The following is a 17,590-nucleotide window of genomic DNA, read 5'->3' as shown; positions in this document are numbered from 1 at the left end:
TGGAGTTCTGACATACAAACAAGAGGGTTGAAAATCTCCTCTCCTCTCCTCTCCTCTCCTCTCCTCTCCTCTCCTCTCCTCTCCTCTCCTCTCCTCTCCTCTCCTCTCCTCTCCTCTCCTCTCCTCCCCTCTCCTATCTCCTCCCCTCTCCTCAGACCTAGATGAGTGTTCAAACATCCCGGGTCTCTGCGGTGTAGGAGAGTGCTCTAATACTGTCGGCAGCTACTTCTGCAAGTGTCCCCAGGGATATTACACCTCGGTGGATGGCTCCAAGTGTATAGGTGAGTGTGTGTGTCTATCATACCAAAAAGCAGAAAAGTCACAAGGCACCTCTTTCCACTTCATTTTGGTTCCTCTCCCTTCATGCCTGGCACTAAAAGCAGAAAGAACTGAAATCTGTCCAAAGTTCCAGCTGGTAGAATTTAGGTCAGTAGTCACTTGCTTGTTTCTTGTTCCACAACAATGAGCTATATTTTCTTCAAACGTAGGAGGGGAGGTGATGAGGGAAGCAGAGCAAACTGCTCTGGTGTGTTTTTCACTTAAGACACTTTAGTTTTTTTGATGGATGAAGGAAGTGAAATGTGTCCATCCGCCTGTCGATCAGGCTACATGAATACGTGTCGCACGTGTCAGTGTGCATGTACAGTACACGCACACGCACGCACACACACACACACACACGAACACACAAGCGCGCGCACACACACACACACACACACACACACACACACACACACACACTTGCATATGTACATACAAGCACTACAAAAGCCTATAAACCCAGCAAGCTCAGCGCAGTTTGACCCAAAACAGACAAGGGAGGAATTTGGGTCAGAATGGTCCATTACATGTACATGCACATGCTCACACATGCAGACACACACAAACATATGCAAACACATGTTCACAGAACTCCCCCAGGAGGATGTTTGTGGAGAAGGAATGTCTGAGTGTTTCGCTCCAGAAAAACTGTTGCGCCAAACATTCCCATTTCCTACGTTTCCCTCAAGGACACAAATCCATGCTTGCCTGTTAAACTTAACCAAGCAATAATGAACTGAGCCCTTTGGTGTCACCACGTGACCACACTGGATGGGTGTGAGGAAGCAATGACTATTGGAAGTGGGTTCCATCTTCCAAATAATGGAAAGTTTGAGGCACTGATGACGATTTTTTTTTTTTTTATGTTTCTTTGCCAGTTTCCTCAAGATGCAGACAAGATGCCACATCCTATTAGGTTAACGGCTATGCTGTTTCCCACAGATTCTCGTGGTGGTTACTGCTACGCTAGCATCCTGAATGGGCGCTGCGCCAACCAAAACTCGCAGCTGTTGACCAAAATGCAGTGCTGCTGTGATAGTGGACGCTGCTGGTCAGATGGGTCCGCCCCTGAAATGTGCCCCATCCGTGGAGCAGGTGCTGTCAATCACTGTCCCGTGCCTCTCTCTCTTGCTTTGTGTCGTCATGAGTCAATGCACAGCTAACAGCTTCACTCGTACGTGTGCTCTGTGTAGAAGAGTACCAGAAACTTTGCATCCAGATACCTGATGGGAACGGTGGTGGGTTCGTACCTGGACGGGTCCCAGGCGGCCCTGACCTTCCTGGCATCTATCCGGTTCCGTTTCCCGGTCAAACTCCTGGCCTAGGTCCAGGTCAAACTCCGGGACAGTACCCAGGACCAGGACCATTCCCAGGACAAATTCCAGGCCAGTTTCCAGGACATCTACCTTTACACCCTGCTCCAGGTATGCTGCTATTTCCTGCCTCCCTTATTTGTTTCACATTTATATGCAGGTTTTTAAAATTGTTTAGGGCTGTAACTGCTAATAGGGGTGTTGAGACTGGTCAGTAAACTTCCACAAAAAAGATTCGTCATTTGTGGTGAAACAAACCAAAACGATCCTCTGTGTTCCTGTGTGATCTGACTCAACTGAAGATGTGCGAATCACAGTTTTAAGCAATACCAGCCCCCACCCAAGGGCCACACAGCTACATGTTAATGATGGAAACTATTGAGTAAGACTTGAATTGTGAGTCAGGGCTGTTTGGTTCTTAGGGGTGTTGCAGATATTTTAAGAATATTCGCAGAAAATTCCATGTCTAAAAAACAGAATTCTCAAGTCTGCAGATTAGACCACCAAGAGTTTAATTACCCTTTTACAAAATCCTCTGGCACTATTTTGCAAGAGTGCTTGCCACAGTTTAGGCATCTATTAAGAAATTCGAATGAGTCAGAGCTTGTTTTTACCTAAATGATAATGACAGCAGGTCCTGCTAGAGCTTCATGTCGTGCAAACATGCTATGAAGATACTTCGGCCTGGCAGGGCAACACCACATGCTTTTACAATGCAAGTGAGCATTGTCTTCTCGCTCTGTGTGTTTCGAAATTTACAAATATGTAGAAATAATGACTGGTTTCTGGTGTTTTTTTTATTTAAAAAGTGACTTTATTATACATATTCCTCCTCTAATGTCCCCTACGTGTAATTGCCCATTTTTTGTCAACATATTTCTCTGTGGTTATTTGACCAGGATGGACTTTAAAACTCGTTTTGATATGAACTCAATAAACTCAGATTTGAGCTGAACACAGAGGATCTTTCCCCAGAAGATGAATGCGAACTCTGCACGAACATCATTCTGCACGGTGACATCACGTGGAATTTTAATGAGATGGGAGGGGGACTCGAACCATTTAGTTTCAAATTAATGTACGTTAGCGGCACATTTATCTCCTAAATGTTTAAACAAATTGAGATGTTGAACTTTATTTGCATCAGTTGGAATGTTTCTGAAGGAAGTTTGGTTTTTTTTTTGGAATGCTTTATGATTCATGATGATATTATGAATATTTCTATCAGGTCCTGTTATTATCCAAACCCAGAACATCACCAATATGTGCCAAGCCTACCGCAACCTCTGCCTGAACGGCAGGTGCATCCCCATGCCTGGCATCGGGTACCGCTGTGAGTGCAACATGGGATTCAAATTGGACGGGAGAGGAGAGTGCATCGGTAAGCTGTTGAGAGACTGAGCGTGCTTCCCCTGCACCAGACGGAGGGGACGTGAATGTTTATGAGCTTGATTTTTTTGGACTGCAGATGAAGATGAATGCGAGAGAAACCCATGTGCACATGGAGAGTGTGTGAACACCCCGGGGTCCTACATCTGCCGATGTCCTGCTGGATTCCAGTCCACTTCAACCAGAACAGAGTGCAGAGGTGACACGCACGCACACACAAACACACACACACACACACACACACACACACACACACACACACACACACACACACACACACACACACACACACACACATCCTTGAACTAATATCTTTGTGAGGACTTTCATTGAGGTAATACATTCCCTAGCCCCTCACCCTAAGCCTAAGCCCTAAACTTGACCCTAAACCTAACCTGAACCTGAGTCTAAACTTGACCCTAAAACCAAGTCTTGAACTGCAAACGGCCCTTTGAAGATGTGAGGACCAGCTAAAATGTCCTCACTTTCCAAAAATGTCCTCACTCTGTTGGTTAAATATGTATTCTAGTCCTCAATTGTAGCAAGTACAAGAACACACACACACACACACACACACACACACACACACACACACACACACACACACAGAGGATGGATATGATTACTCCTGTTTGTTTCTGCCAGATCTGGATGAGTGTGTCGCCAATGGTCGTATCTGCAACAATGGCCGCTGTGTGAACACGGAGGGCAGCTTCCACTGTGTCTGCAACGCTGGATTTGAGATCTCAGCAGATGGCAAAAACTGTCAAGGTCTGTCAAGTTTGCAAATCTACATGTACGGAGCAGTAGCGCCTAAAAGATCAGCTTTCTGTACTTGAATGCAGTATGTGTAATAATTCTATCTAATACTGTGAACATCTGTTCATTGACCCTTATACAGACAGGATATCAAAAACCATACTGGTGGTTTTGTATGTTTCATCCCATTTAGTACAAAATATTTGCACTACCACACGACCAACATTCGTCCTAAATACTCCATGTTTTTAATTATTACTTCCTACATAGCAGTCACTCATTTGTTTCCTTTTATTTCAGTGGACTTTATTATCCTTCTTCAGATAAGTAATTTATGAGGCACATCAATTTGCCTGGTATTTTTTTCTTTGCTTTTGGACTGTAAAGGGTAGGTGGTATATAAGAATGAATGAATATTGTCAGTTAATTTGTATCAATTATCTTTTCAGTTTATTACATTTTGAAAATGTCTACAATCGCTTGTTTTAATTCAATTCTAAATAGGCATCAGAAAAGAGGATTCCTTTCAACCATTAATTCCCTAGAATCTCATTAGACATCATTTGTGTCTGATTATCCAGACGTTTCCTCCTCCTTATCTGTCTACAAGAAACTGAGGGCGTGCACAAGCTTCAGAAGTTAAGATTTGTATTTGGATTCCCTGGCAGTGTTGGAATATCAATTCTCAAATTTATGAGTGTTCTTGAATTGTGCAATGTGTTAAAAAAAAGTGTCAATGTAGTCTCAAACTACAACAGTGTAACTCCAGCAAAATGAAGTAAAGTTTATTTCAGTCCGACTGCGAAAGATTACGAAGCTAAAGTTACGGTACAGGCCTGACTACCGCCTGATCTACGTGAAGACTTGTGTTCTTTTGTGTTCATTCCCAGACCAGGACGAGTGTCTGATCAGAAACATGTGCCTCAATGGACTGTGCATCAATGAAGACGGCAGCTTCAAATGCATCTGTAAACCTGGTTTCTTGCTGGACAGCAGCGGACGCATGTGTGTAGGTGTGTTTGTCCCACACATGATTACAATCATCACTCTCTGTATCACGTATCATGTAAGAAGATTTCTCTCTTGGCTGTAACTTTTGAGCTAGATTGCAGGTGGCTATTTCTCTGGCATGTTGGTAGTTCAGCTATTTGAGGCTCAGTGTACAGAAATCCCCCTAAAAGCTGGGAAAACCCCCTCAGCATCCTGGCAGGCCAGCTGGACATATGGATATTTGGGCTCCGCCTGCTCTGACATTCACCAGCAGACAGCCCTCCATGAACATATTCAGCACAGGGAGACAGCACGTTTGGGCTTCTCATGTAAATGACAAAAGACATGAGAAAAAGACATTTTGGATTTGTGGCTGTAAACGACCTCTGATAAGCAAGAATGTATTCACATGCAAATGAAAACCCAATATCAAACACAAACACAATGATGTAAATAGCTATCATGTTCCATAAAGCCAGCTATTTTTTTTCTTTTCAAATCTGCAGCCTTTAGATACAGAACTTAAAACTCAGAGATGTTGACCCAGTTAAGTCACAGCCCAATAAATAAGAAGGGTGTGTGTGTGTGTGTGTGTGTGTGTGTGTGTGTGTGTGTGTGTGTGTGTGTGTGTGTGTGTGTGTGTGTGTGTGTGTGTGTGTGTGAAGGGTGCTGATGTATGTAATCATTAATTTAATGTGTACTCTGAAGGGGCCTTGGAGCTGCACCATCTCTTTCTGCTTCTCAGTAATATCTCTCTGTCCTCCATCAGACAGAGCATACATGCAAAAATGCTGTACATGCGTGCATGCAGTGTTCTTATTAATCATGGGAATTATTGGGGATACTGGGGATGGAACGAGGGGAGGAGGAGGAGTGTAGCTGAGGTCATGAAACTGAGACAGGGCAGGTTTCAACGTCCTGCAAACACACTACTGGAAACGTATTTAGCTTTTATGTACTCAGTATTCTCAAGTATGAGAAAGCTCTATGCAGTATTTGTGTTACAAAATGCAAAGTTGGTCATGGTGACACATCTCCCCAGAGGAAACACCTGGTCATGCACAAAGTGTGCAGTATCTAAGAGCTGAGGAGTGAATCGCACTCGTCTTTCGCACAAAGACAAATACCCTGCAGCAGCTCGGCTAAGATTAGCAGGAAGTCAAGTTTGCTATTAGTGAGAAAGCAAAAGACAAATAAATCTTCTGAATTCCAGGCAGCAGCATCACTTCAAATGTGAAGGGCACCAGCCCTAACAATAACCGTGTCAACCCCTGAATCCCTGTTTCCCTGCATCTGCTCCTAGACATTGACGAATGTGAGACTCAAGGCATGTGTATGAACGGCCACTGCGTCAACACCGACGGGTCTTTCCGCTGCGAGTGCATGGCTGGGATGGCGGTGGGCCTGGATGGACGAGTCTGTGTTGGTAAGTAACTGTAATGGTTGTCCATTGTTGAGGGATGACGCCCTGGTAAACCGTAATCTGACACTAGTTTCTGTTCACTGCTGTAGTTGCTGTGCATTAACCTCACCTGTCACATGGTTCACTTTATACAAACATTTGAGAAGTTCCTTATAGAAACTGTTTGGAAAAGGACTGATACTCTCAAAAAGGCAGCTGATTGGTCGAGCCAGCTGTCTATCAGGAGCTAACAGCCAATCACATCAAGCCTTCGGTACTGAGTACAACCCACTTGAGCAATCATGTGCTTGCTCCGCCGAGCTTCTACTGATATGTTGTATGTTGATCTCAAGTTTAGGACAGGCTACACGTGCTGACGACTTCCATTGACACCGTGTCAGCTACTTCCGTACCCAGCATGGCGTCAGCTGCAAACCTGATGACAACCAGTCTGTCCTCCATCGTTTGCATGGCGACGTGAATATTTACTCCACAAACAGTCTGAGTTTAACTCATGTGTTGTCACTTAACGGGCAAACCGTCGTAGCCTCCAGACTCTTAGCGAGGTAGACTGACATCCCAAGCCTGATCCAAACCTGAGCGTGATTCATAAGTTTTGTACCAAACTCAGCAGGTCCCGTCAGACTCGAGTATCTACTGACCACGTTTTAACCATTCCAGTCCATTAGTAGGATAAGCAAAGCTGACAAATTGTCTCAACAGTTGTTGTAATTATTAAGTCATCTTTTTTACCTTTTAAGTTTTTAACCGACATTTGCTTCAGTTTTGCCTTGTTGTGCTGCCGTCCTGTTTGACTGGCAGATCGAGAGCGTGTCATTTATGCCATTATATTCAACATTCCTATGTTCCCTCAAATGACATCTCCTTGTGTATTGTGTGGGAAGTGTTGAAATGCTGTTGTTTGGTCTGGGTGTGCGTTCTCATCAGGATGATATCAGTGCTGGAGAATGCCTCAAACCCCTCGATAGAGAACAACCGTATGTTTTTCCAGTGTTGTTGTTTATCTGAGCTACGGACTCTCGCTTCCCCCCCCTCTCTTTTTTCTGCTCTGCCTCTTTCCAGATTCTTTGCTTCAAATCTGATTCTCATACACACTTTGTCTTGTTTTGTTCATGTCAAACAGACACACATATGCGTAGTTCGTGTTATGGTGGTTACAAGCGAGGGCAGTGTGTGAGGCCGTTATTCGGAGCTGTGACCAAGTCAGAGTGCTGTTGTGCCAGCACCGAGTACGCATATGGGGAGCCCTGCCAGCCCTGCCCACCACAAAGCTCTGGTAAGAATATTCTACACACATGGAGCCACCTCTGACACATGCAAACACACACACAAACACAACATGTGTCTGTGTGTGTGTAATTCAAAATATCAAAGTAGGATGGCCTTCTTCGACCCTTTTTCTGAGACACACACGCACGCGCACACAAGCAAAAACACCCTTCAGTCACTTCTCATTAGTCCCGCCAATTAAAGTTTCTATAAGATGAAAGTGCTGCACCACATTAAGACAGTTTACCGTACATGGAGGAGGTTAAATGAGAAAGCATGTAAATAGATAATAACATGGCATTATGTGCCCTGCTTTGAGATGTAGAAAATGTGATATTTTCCCAAACACTATTATTTTTCCCTGAACTGTTCTGTTTGTGTGTTGTGTTGCAGCTGAGTTCCTGGCTTTGTGCCCGAATGGAATCGGCATAACCGGTGATGGAAGAGGTAATTTAAGCGAGGATGTGCAACTGAGAATGCACCTTTGACTAAAGTCTAAAGAGTGAAGTCTTCTCTGAATGTATTTTGGGCCACAATGGGAGCAAAATTCAACCCTGACGTTCTTCGTCTAGACAGGCCCGCTGCTGCACATCTGTCCAAAGCACTCTTTCAACGTCAGTGTTAGCAGTGCGGCAGCTAGCTAGATGTTATGTAGCACTGACATCTGTAATATTACTTTTGAAAACAAAATTTGTTATCTTAAAACATTTTTAGCACGAGACCCAAGATTTCATTTACTCTCTAAACCTTTTTGCTTATTTGGTTGTTTAATATTTTCACTTGGATTTTCATTTCAAACACTGGTCTTTCACTGACTTCATTATTTATTTCTGCTTGAACTGATGGCTTGAGTGATGCCATGTTGCCATGACAATTTTGGGGCTGTGTAATCCTTAAATGGGCTGGTCTAACATCAATTGGGCTGCTACAGCTGCAGGTTTTCCATCCTACTGGTGGTGGTGGCCCACCCAGGCAGTCTGCCAGTCCGCAATCCCAGCCTGTTATGGATAAACATAGATGTAAACTACATCTTGATTGGTAGGTGGAAACGGTGAGGTGGTCACTTTGTCTCCTCAGATATTAACGAGTGTGCCCTCGACCCTGACGTCTGCCAGAACGGAGTGTGTGAGAATATGCTGAGGACATTCAAATGCACGTGCAATGAAGGCTATGAGATCGACCCGACGGGCAAAAACTGTGTCGGTGGGTAAAATGTTCAGTACACAGCCTTCATGTCAGACGCCCCCGTGAGGAAAGTCTTCATTCCTGTTTGTATTTTTCCTCAGATATTGACGAGTGTCTGATGAACAGGCTGCTGTGTGAAAATGGCCTGTGCAGGAACACACCAGGCAGCTTCACCTGTCAGTGTCCCAAAGGATACCGCTTTGGTCCTGATACGGATGTCTGCGAGGGTTAGAGATGCATTCACTCCCTCATATAATTTCAATCCTTGGATGAATACACAATGGGTAATTTGGTAAATTTGTCTTCCACAGATGTGGACGAGTGTGACTCCAGCCCGTGTGTGAACGGAGATTGCATGAACAGTCAAGGGTCGTTTGTGTGTCTTTGTTCGACGGGCAGTACGCTGGACAGCTCTGGGCTGGAGTGTATAGGTAAGTGACAGGTGACCGATCCATCTTTGACTGGTAAACTCTTTGCTAGTTCAACCTAAAATTACTATGAACTTTGATTAATGAAAACCTAGAAGACCCAGAAACACTGAATGTCGTATGTGGAGGGCTACCAAAGGTTCTGCGTCTCTCTGTTTAAGTCACTGAACAGAGAGAAACCTGCACGCAGCTTTAGCATTCTAACTTTGGTTCAAGAAGCTGATATATGAGAGGAATTAAGTCACAAGCTGCTGCTGCTTCCTCCATCTCTTCTGAAATTAAACGATAAACCTGGAAAGGTCACAGAGATGGTAAATGGAAATTACAAGTTCTGGAAATGTTTTTTGGGAAAATAAATAAAGCCAGAGATTTTTTATTTTTGAAAAACAATGGACATTTGAAAGTTTGTTACACGTTGATGTTTATCAGACCACATAGAGTCTTATTTATTTTAGGTAAAATAAATGTATGCAGGTAAATTATTAATGGATTATTTGTCATTTGTAAATAGGTGTTTCAGAGATCTGTGGTCTGGAGATTTTTAATCAAAAGCATCGAAAAGTCATTGGAATCAGTTGGTAAATACCCTGTTTGTTAATAAGTCAATGCTTTATGAACAGAAACAAGTAAAAGCACCTGCTGGCTGAAGTTCATCAATAATCGCTGCGAGGTCAACATCAATGGGGCGACGCTGAAGTCCCACTGCTGCGCCACACTGGGGGAAGCCTGGAACAGCCCCTGCAGCAAATGTGAAAAAGGTGATAGCTGTTGACCTCCGGTGGGCCAACGTGCTCTTTTTAGTCAAACGCATTCTGAAGTGTGACTCTGTGTCTTTCTCAGATCCCATCTGTAGCAAAGGGTTTGCTCGAGTCAGAGGAAATGTTTGTGAAGGTGAGCTTGGGTTCCATGCTGGTTGCTGTCTCTCTCCACTTATGCGAGCAACAGGACCTGATGTAGCTCTGTTGTGTCTTCTGCTGTCAGATGTGGATGAGTGTCAAGTGTTCCCTGGACTGTGTATCAATGGCAAGTGTGTCAACACACCAGGCTCCTTCTTCTGCCAGTGCCCTCCAGGAATGACTGTTGATGTCAGCGGCAGGACATGCATTGGTGTGTAGAGTAAATTTGTGTTTGTGAATGGGGGTTCTGGTGTTTTTACTCCTCTGCCTGTACCCACGAAGAGGGTTCCACATTATCAAATGCATATAAGGGATGCATCTGTGTGTGTTCCAGATTTGCGCACAGAGCTCTGCTACCAGACCCATGAGGACGAACGCTGCGGGGCTCCCATCCCAGGGAAGCATCGGGTTGATGCCTGCTGTTGCTCAATAGGCGTGGCCTGGGGCCCAGAGTGTGACGAGTGTCCAGAGAAAGGCACTCCAGAATATGCCCAGCTCTGTCCTCGTGGACCCGGCTTCTCTCACAGGGGGGATTTCATCAATGGAAGACCCTTCCTCAAAGGTATCCTCTGTCCACACAGTGTGTAGACCTGCGGTCATCAACCTACCAATCACGATCAAGCGGTCAATCTGAGAGACAATTTAAGTCGATTTTTTTACACTAGAAGTGCATTCGGTCTGATGCATCTCCGAGATGCAAAGTTTCTTTTCTCAGTTCCTTTCCATCATCGACCACGACTGAAACAACCATATTGCTGCTTTGTACTGATGGATGTGCCGTCGGAAAACTAAATGCCGTCATGTCTGGGTCCGTAATATTGTCTGGAGGCAGTTGAAATGATGAAACCGATGTGAAAAATGATTAATTGAGAGCAGCAGTGGAGACGATGAGAGGTGCACACAGCCCGGTGAGTTTCACCCTTGTCTCCAGGAACGATGCTTGAATGACTGGCGGTTCCAACTTAGACGTTGCTGTGATTAAGTTGCAATATATGGATCCAAATCACGCCAAAGTATCATCATCATGATGCTGATGCGGATAAAGTATTTGTCTGTCAAACACACAAAGTTGAAAATGCCTGTTTGCTTAACGGCGTTCGTGTTAGATCGGCTGCAGTATGTTTGACCCGACTTTTCTAAATTCTAAATGCAAATGTGACCTTTGTGTGAAAAACCTATTTCAAACCAGTAGACATCCGTCAGCCCCCAAGTGTATTCTTCTCCAAGAATATCAGTGCAGAGCTTTTCTCTGATGACATCATAGGTGATCTTGATTTGGTAAATGTTGGTGAGCACCGGTCTGGCTTGTGTCACAGGGTTAAACTACTGCTTCTAAATACAGCCTCTCTCTTATTCTTACCCTTTTACTTTTCTTAGATATCAATGAATGCCGGATGATAAACACCCTCTGCTCCAACGGGAGGTGCCGAAACACCATCGGCAGCTTCCGCTGTCGCTGTGATAACGGTTACGCTCTGGACTCAGACGAGAGGAACTGCACTGGTGAGTAGGGTTGAAACAATCGACTGAAAGGAAATAACCAACAATTAGAAAATTACTATTTGATGGAGAGATGTTTGCTTTTCTTCCTTATGACTTTATTGTAGCTTGGGTATATTTGGGTCCCTCAAACCAAACTAACGGAAGAGGGCTGTGGTTAATCTTTACATTTTATTGACAAAAATAAAATGGATTGATCAGTCGTCATTTATCCATACTAAAAACCACACCAACTTTTCAATGGCTACTTCAGCATAATATAATAGTATCGACACAGACATACATAGACACATGCGCCGAGACTAATTACAGTAAAGTGGTGTAAAGCTGTTGCCTCCATCCAGCTCAGTCGGAGTAAAGGGAGTCTGCTGTGGGCGTGTTGGAGCCGGTCCCTGTTGTCTGGTTATTATTGCTCTGTTGAAATGTCCTGGCATCTTTTAACATTTAAATGCCAGGGCCGCGGCTTTATCCTGAAATAATGTGTACTATCCTTGTAAGTAAGTGATATCTGAGACCTTTTAAGTCCGTGTGAGTGAGATCCCAGCCTGGAGTCTCTGCGCCTGCTGAATGCTCCAAAAGAGAATTAAAATCAAAGGAGGATCAGGGCTTTAGCTCTAGATCTTGGAACGAGCTGTCTGAAGAGCTTAGGTTGCCCAAATATGAATCATCCCTAAATTCAATTTAAGAGTACTGCGTCTGTGTAATAATCTTTTTACTTTCATGCTTTGTTTGATTAACATTTACTTCATACTTCAGCGTCTTTGCTTTCACTGCTGATCTAATCTGTTTATCACCTCTTTGAAGAGATCTTAACATGGAATTACAGGAAGTTAAACAATCTTTTGTTGTAGTTTTTAAATGTCTCTTCATAGTAATACAGAATAGAGGAAACTTGCCAAATGACTTGATTTGCATGAGCGAGCGCAAGTGTTGTTTCAAGTGTTTCTATGGTCGTGAAAAATCTGGAAAAGCCGTGAATAAGAAAATTACAATTTTTGTGAGTGGAAATTTTTTTGGGGAAAAATAAACAAAGCCAGAAATTTTTGAACAAGAAGTACAAGATTTGTTTTTTGTTTTTTGTTTTTTGTTTTATCAAACCATGTACCTTGTCATACACACAGGATGGACATCAGTTTACTTTTCATGTGTAAACTGAGAATGTGTAATCATAAAGCTTTTCCCCCCCAAAAAATGGTTAAAAATGTGTAGGAACCCTGTGTTGTAATGAGAAAGTCACCGGCGTGCTTTTCCCCCGCAGACATCGACGAATGCCGGATCTCTCCTGACTTGTGTGGACAGGGAAGTTGTGTCAACACACCCGGAGATTTTGAGTGCGAGTGCTTCGAAGGATACGAGAGTGGTTTCATGATGATGAAAAACTGCATGGGTGAGTGATAATTCCTTCTGCACCTGAATATTATGTACATTTACATTTTGCATCAATTTCGTATGAAATTGTTCAGTCTGTGAGGATTTAACAAGTCAGGAGTAAAGAGCTCATTCTCCATCTTGGCCAAGCCCTGTTAAAAGTATTCATGAGCCCGGTTTGATTCCGTCTTACTCTACATTAGCCAGGTAGTTAGTGGATCGTACCGATGTGAGACGGTTGTCAGGCTGACTCGCATCTCATTTGAGCCGCAACAGCATTAGCAACATCTCAAAAGTGAATTACTCTCAACAGCGTGATGTTAGAAAACAGTTCCGATCCCTGAGATGGAACACACTCCAGAACTGGGATTATCCTCCATGGAAAGGAGGGAGTTTTGAAAACTCTGGGAAGGAGGTCGAACATCACTTGATTTGAGTAGAAAGATGAGAAATATACTCGCACCAACCAGAATGTCACACTGGCAATTAGTCAGCGGATGCTTTAGTGACTCTGTCTTCATGTCACTGGTTTTCGTGTGCTGTATCTGCCCTCTGATAGCTACTAGGACCCTCGGAGCTTCTGGTTCATTGGTTTATTTTTCTCTATTCTGACAGCAGAAGCAGAGACAGATTTCTGAGGGGCCTGTTTGTTGTTATGTGAATGTTCTTCATTCAAAATGCAAAAAATGCGAAGTTTCCCAATTCTTACCCAACGAGCTGACATCAAATCAGCTTCAGGCTTGCTGTAGTTTTTGCAAAAATCAAATTGGTTATTGGTAGTTCCCAGTAGTTCCCAGTATTCTTCAGCTCTTCTTCTTTTTACATGTGAAGTCGGTAGTGTGGAAAGGCGCATTTCACTACCATCGACTCAGTCAGAGTGGGACATGCACAGGTATACTGTATGGCGCCAGTACTCAAGCCCGTGGAAAGGTGAGGTGGTCCTTAGAAGGCATTAGCATGAGCCCAGAACCATCCTGAGATCCAAGCTGGTCAAAACGTGACATGCGAGTGAAGAGCTGTGCCAGCCTGTAACGGTCTGAGTGTCCGCTGTAGCTAGCCCTCTCATCCAAGCTCCCTCTGGAATCACAGGCTGTGGGTGTGACGCTCAGGCTACAAGCCCTGGAAGCCACTGCTTTCGATGGCTGACGCAATAGGAAAACCTATACGTGTGTGTATTTTTGGACCAGACAAAGAAATTACTTTTCAAACCTCCGTGACGTGTTGAAGGGTCTGTATAGCAAGTGTCGTCAAATTTGCTTAGCAAAATTGGCCAAAAAAGTCTTAAAGATAATTGCTGTTTATTACATACTTGACCTGCATGCGCGTCACACATAACCAGGCATTTCATGTACAGGCTTAAAGTTCCACCATCTGCGAAAATCCTTATTGCTCTACTTCTGTTCTATTATGTCTTTGTTTGATTAAAAACCTTGGAAGATTTCATGCATACAAAATGGCAAGTTTCAATACTTTTGTTGGCCTTCTGCCACTGTTAGACCAGAATTGGCAGGACTACATTTACTTGACTACCATGAAAAAAGTAGCAGGCGGGACTGCAAACACAGGGCCTGGTCAGTACTCAGCAGACTAACCAAAGAACTCAAACGATTCACCTTTTAATCAAATTGTTTCAGCCAGTCCTGTTTATTGAGGTCACCACCAGTTGGTATGATACTACTTCCCTGTGGACGTGTCACGCGTCCTCACATTGTAGACTCATTCTGCAGGTCAACAAAGGTCAGCGTAGACCTGCAGACACAGCCAGAGCCCACACTAAAAAACTGCTCATGCATTAAATTTGACAGCTATCAGGAGGAGGGGTGGCTGGGGTGTGACATTGTTTTGGTTTTTTATCTTGATCCTCCCTGGAGCTGCAAATATTTTTCCTTAAGTCCCCCTGAGCCCTCCCACCACCATAAATAACTATAATTTATTTTAGTGCTTGAGAAAATAAAAAAGCAAAGGCTGGCTTTTCCAACCAATGTTTGTGCTCGGTATGACAGCCACTGTGAGCCTGTGAAAGGCAAAACAACAAATAGAAGTGGAATTTGGACGGGCAAGTGTCATTCCTGCAGACGATTGTGAGGCCAGACATGATAGCTTGAAGTCACGTGAGTGTTTCGGTCGTCTACTTGATGCTTATCGCCAAACTGCTGGCTACATTGACTCGTTTGGGAGCGAGATCCAAAGCAGGGTCAGTCTGGGAACAAAAATAGCCACAGAGTACGTTCTTGGAGTTATTTTACCATACAGCAGCATATAAACACAATCAAAGTCCTGTTCCTGTGCCAATAAGTAATCAATAATCAATCTAATGGACTCTGATTTCATGAATCAGAACTGAGCTATCATACTGAATGACTTTATGTGTCTATTCTTCCCCTTGCAGACATTGACGAGTGTGAGCGTAACCCTCTTCTGTGCCGTGGAGGCGAGTGTGTCAACAACGAAGGCAGCTTCGAGTGTGTGTGCCCCGAGGGACACGAGGTCATGCCCGATGGCTCGGCCTGTTTAGGTGAGTGATGAAGGGAGAGGAGGGAGGAGGTTTCTTCTCTCCGGTAAAGTGGTGAAGCTGAATTTAATTTCCAAAAAGAAGGTGATGACGACGACCTCGATGAAGACAGTGTGGAACGTGGCTACGTCGGGTGTGTACTAACTCTTTCAAACGTGCTGCCGGTACAGACGATGGGGTGTATTCCTGAGAGATTAAAGGAAATATGCTGATAACGTGGTGATATGTTGTCCTATAGCAGACATGTGGCTCCTCCCTCTCTCTCTCTTTCTCTGTGGGTGGGCTATGAGTCGGGTCTGTGCATGTGTGGGGTTTACTGTTTACTGTATGTATTTGATGGATGAGGTGATATGAACTCTATGCTAGTGCGTGGATGTGCACATGTATTTAACTTTAACTTTCATCAATACAGATTTTGTGGATTTTCACTTCATCTGTGATATTATAACTTCATTTGTAGGTCGTCAATGCTAATGCTTGTTTCCAGGTCACAGAATCCTTTAGAGGGTTCCTGTTATTTGCCTGTTCCTCATAAGCTAATCGATAAAACATGAAAACATGTTGGTTTAATAAAGAGCAGATTCCAGCTAATGTTAGTTCTCTTAATTACTTGAGAATCTGCTTGAGTGTAGTGAGAGAACCACGTTGTGAAACATGGATTGTTTCCTCCCTGGGTGCCATTCTGATGACCTAATATTGCGTGTGGAGGTTTCAGGCCAGGACCTCATGCTCAATCACTGCCCCTCAGTCCATTTATTTGCTTTATCCCCAACAATGCAATAAAAGCAAAGACATCATGAATGGAAACCGTCCACTTAATCAATTTCAGATAATGATCTTCATTATCTCTGCAGGATAAAGCGCTGAGAATATCATAATAGAAATTAAAAAACTTTGTTTAGATGGAAAATTCCATACAGACTGGTGAGGTGATGTCAGATTCTTTTGTTATGAATGTCCCATTTATCACGATTAACCTATCATTAATCATCCGTCATAGTTTTTGATCCAGCAGTCACTAGTGTTGCTTATTGGTCCTGGGCAGGTACTCAATGGCACCAACAACGGGTGCCAGATGGAGATTTTGGAGCATGTATATATATCTATATCTATATACATATATATATACTGTATATACATACATATATATCTATATCTATATATCTATATATATATAGATATATTTCTCTCTCTCTCTCTCTCTCTCTCTCTCTCTCTCTCTCTCTCTCTCTCTCTCTCTCTCTCTCTCTCTCTATATATATATATATATATATATACATTTTATCCTGTCCCAGTTTTGCATTAAGGCCTAAAGACTTCAACTGCTCACCAGCATGCGTACACACTCATGGTACCTCAGTTTGATGGCTGTTGTCTTCTCTCGCAGACATCAATGAATGTGAGTTGAGCGACAAGCTGTGCAGGAACGGCCAGTGTGTCAACATGATCGGCCGCTACCAGTGCACCTGCGACACGGGGTACAAGTCTACTGAGAACAGGCTGGATTGTGTTGGTACATACTCATCACTCAACTACACTATCTAGTAATAGTATATTACCATTATTCCACGCAAAGCTTCACTCTTTTAGCTGAAGCACGGTGTGAGAGTGTGTTTTTCTTCTGGTCAGACATCGACGAGTGCACCATCGAGAATGGCGGATGTGAGACTTTTTGCACCAACTCGGAGGGCAGTTATGAATGTAGCTGCCACAGAGGATACGCCCTGATGCCGGATCTGAGGAGCTGCACCGGTAATCTCTTCATTCTGTCATATTTCCTTTGTATGAGTTGGCAGCTGTGCATTTCCAAATATTTTTTGCTGGATTTGTCAAGATGTTGTAACTAAATCAAATGGCAATGATTAGTTTTACAGGTCAGATGTTTGCATAAATTTACTCAAGGTAGCAGGAAGGTACTTCAAAGGCTGCGTTTGAGTCTTGATTTAAGAGCAGGACTAAAGCAGCACATCAAGCCAGATGCTTTGTTTATAGAGAAACTCTGCTGTGATTTGACTGGCACTTGTTCAAAGAAAGCAAACAGCAGATTTAAAGGTCAAAACTGAATTGAAAAACTGTTCATTTGCCGCAATACTGGAAAGGGCTGTGAATTAATCTGAAAAAAATTGTAACAGCATCCTTTTCTTAAATTGTGTAGATGGAGGATGGCAGAAGTGTGCTTGATGTGTTGTTCAAAGACATTGAGGCAGCGTAGCGGGTGCTTCAGAGTAAACTGTGCA

General features: G+C 43.5%; 1 protein-coding gene across 1 annotated transcript in view; it reads left to right on the top strand.

Moving 5' to 3' along the window:
• The window catches only part of fbn1 (fibrillin 1), a 72,068-nt gene that overhangs the window by 19,385 nt on the left and 35,093 nt on the right, over positions 1-17,590 (top strand). Inside the window, exons 9-30 of the mRNA XM_086225730.1 lie at positions 156-281; positions 1,264-1,416; positions 1,515-1,745; positions 2,863-3,015; positions 3,103-3,222; positions 3,669-3,794; positions 4,673-4,795; positions 6,076-6,198; positions 7,319-7,471; positions 7,858-7,911; positions 8,542-8,667; positions 8,751-8,876; positions 8,961-9,080; positions 9,698-9,835; positions 9,918-9,968; positions 10,059-10,184; positions 10,308-10,535; positions 11,351-11,476; positions 12,732-12,860; positions 15,231-15,356; positions 16,741-16,866; positions 16,983-17,105. Coding sequence (XP_086081856.1) covers positions 156-281; positions 1,264-1,416; positions 1,515-1,745; positions 2,863-3,015; positions 3,103-3,222; positions 3,669-3,794; positions 4,673-4,795; positions 6,076-6,198; positions 7,319-7,471; positions 7,858-7,911; positions 8,542-8,667; positions 8,751-8,876; positions 8,961-9,080; positions 9,698-9,835; positions 9,918-9,968; positions 10,059-10,184; positions 10,308-10,535; positions 11,351-11,476; positions 12,732-12,860; positions 15,231-15,356; positions 16,741-16,866; positions 16,983-17,105 — 2,907 coding nt within the window. The remainder of the gene's footprint in view (positions 1-155; positions 282-1,263; positions 1,417-1,514; positions 1,746-2,862; positions 3,016-3,102; positions 3,223-3,668; positions 3,795-4,672; positions 4,796-6,075; positions 6,199-7,318; positions 7,472-7,857; positions 7,912-8,541; positions 8,668-8,750; positions 8,877-8,960; positions 9,081-9,697; positions 9,836-9,917; positions 9,969-10,058; positions 10,185-10,307; positions 10,536-11,350; positions 11,477-12,731; positions 12,861-15,230; positions 15,357-16,740; positions 16,867-16,982; positions 17,106-17,590) is intronic.

The sequence above is a fragment of the Aulostomus chinensis genome, chromosome 2 (genome assembly GCF_037954235.1).
Source record: "Aulostomus chinensis isolate RoL2024-O1b breed Wild chromosome 2, RoL_Achi_v1.0, whole genome shotgun sequence".
Taxonomy (NCBI): domain Eukaryota; kingdom Metazoa; phylum Chordata; class Actinopteri; order Syngnathiformes; family Aulostomidae; genus Aulostomus; species Aulostomus chinensis.
This window is presented reverse-complemented; position numbering and strand designations above follow the sequence as displayed.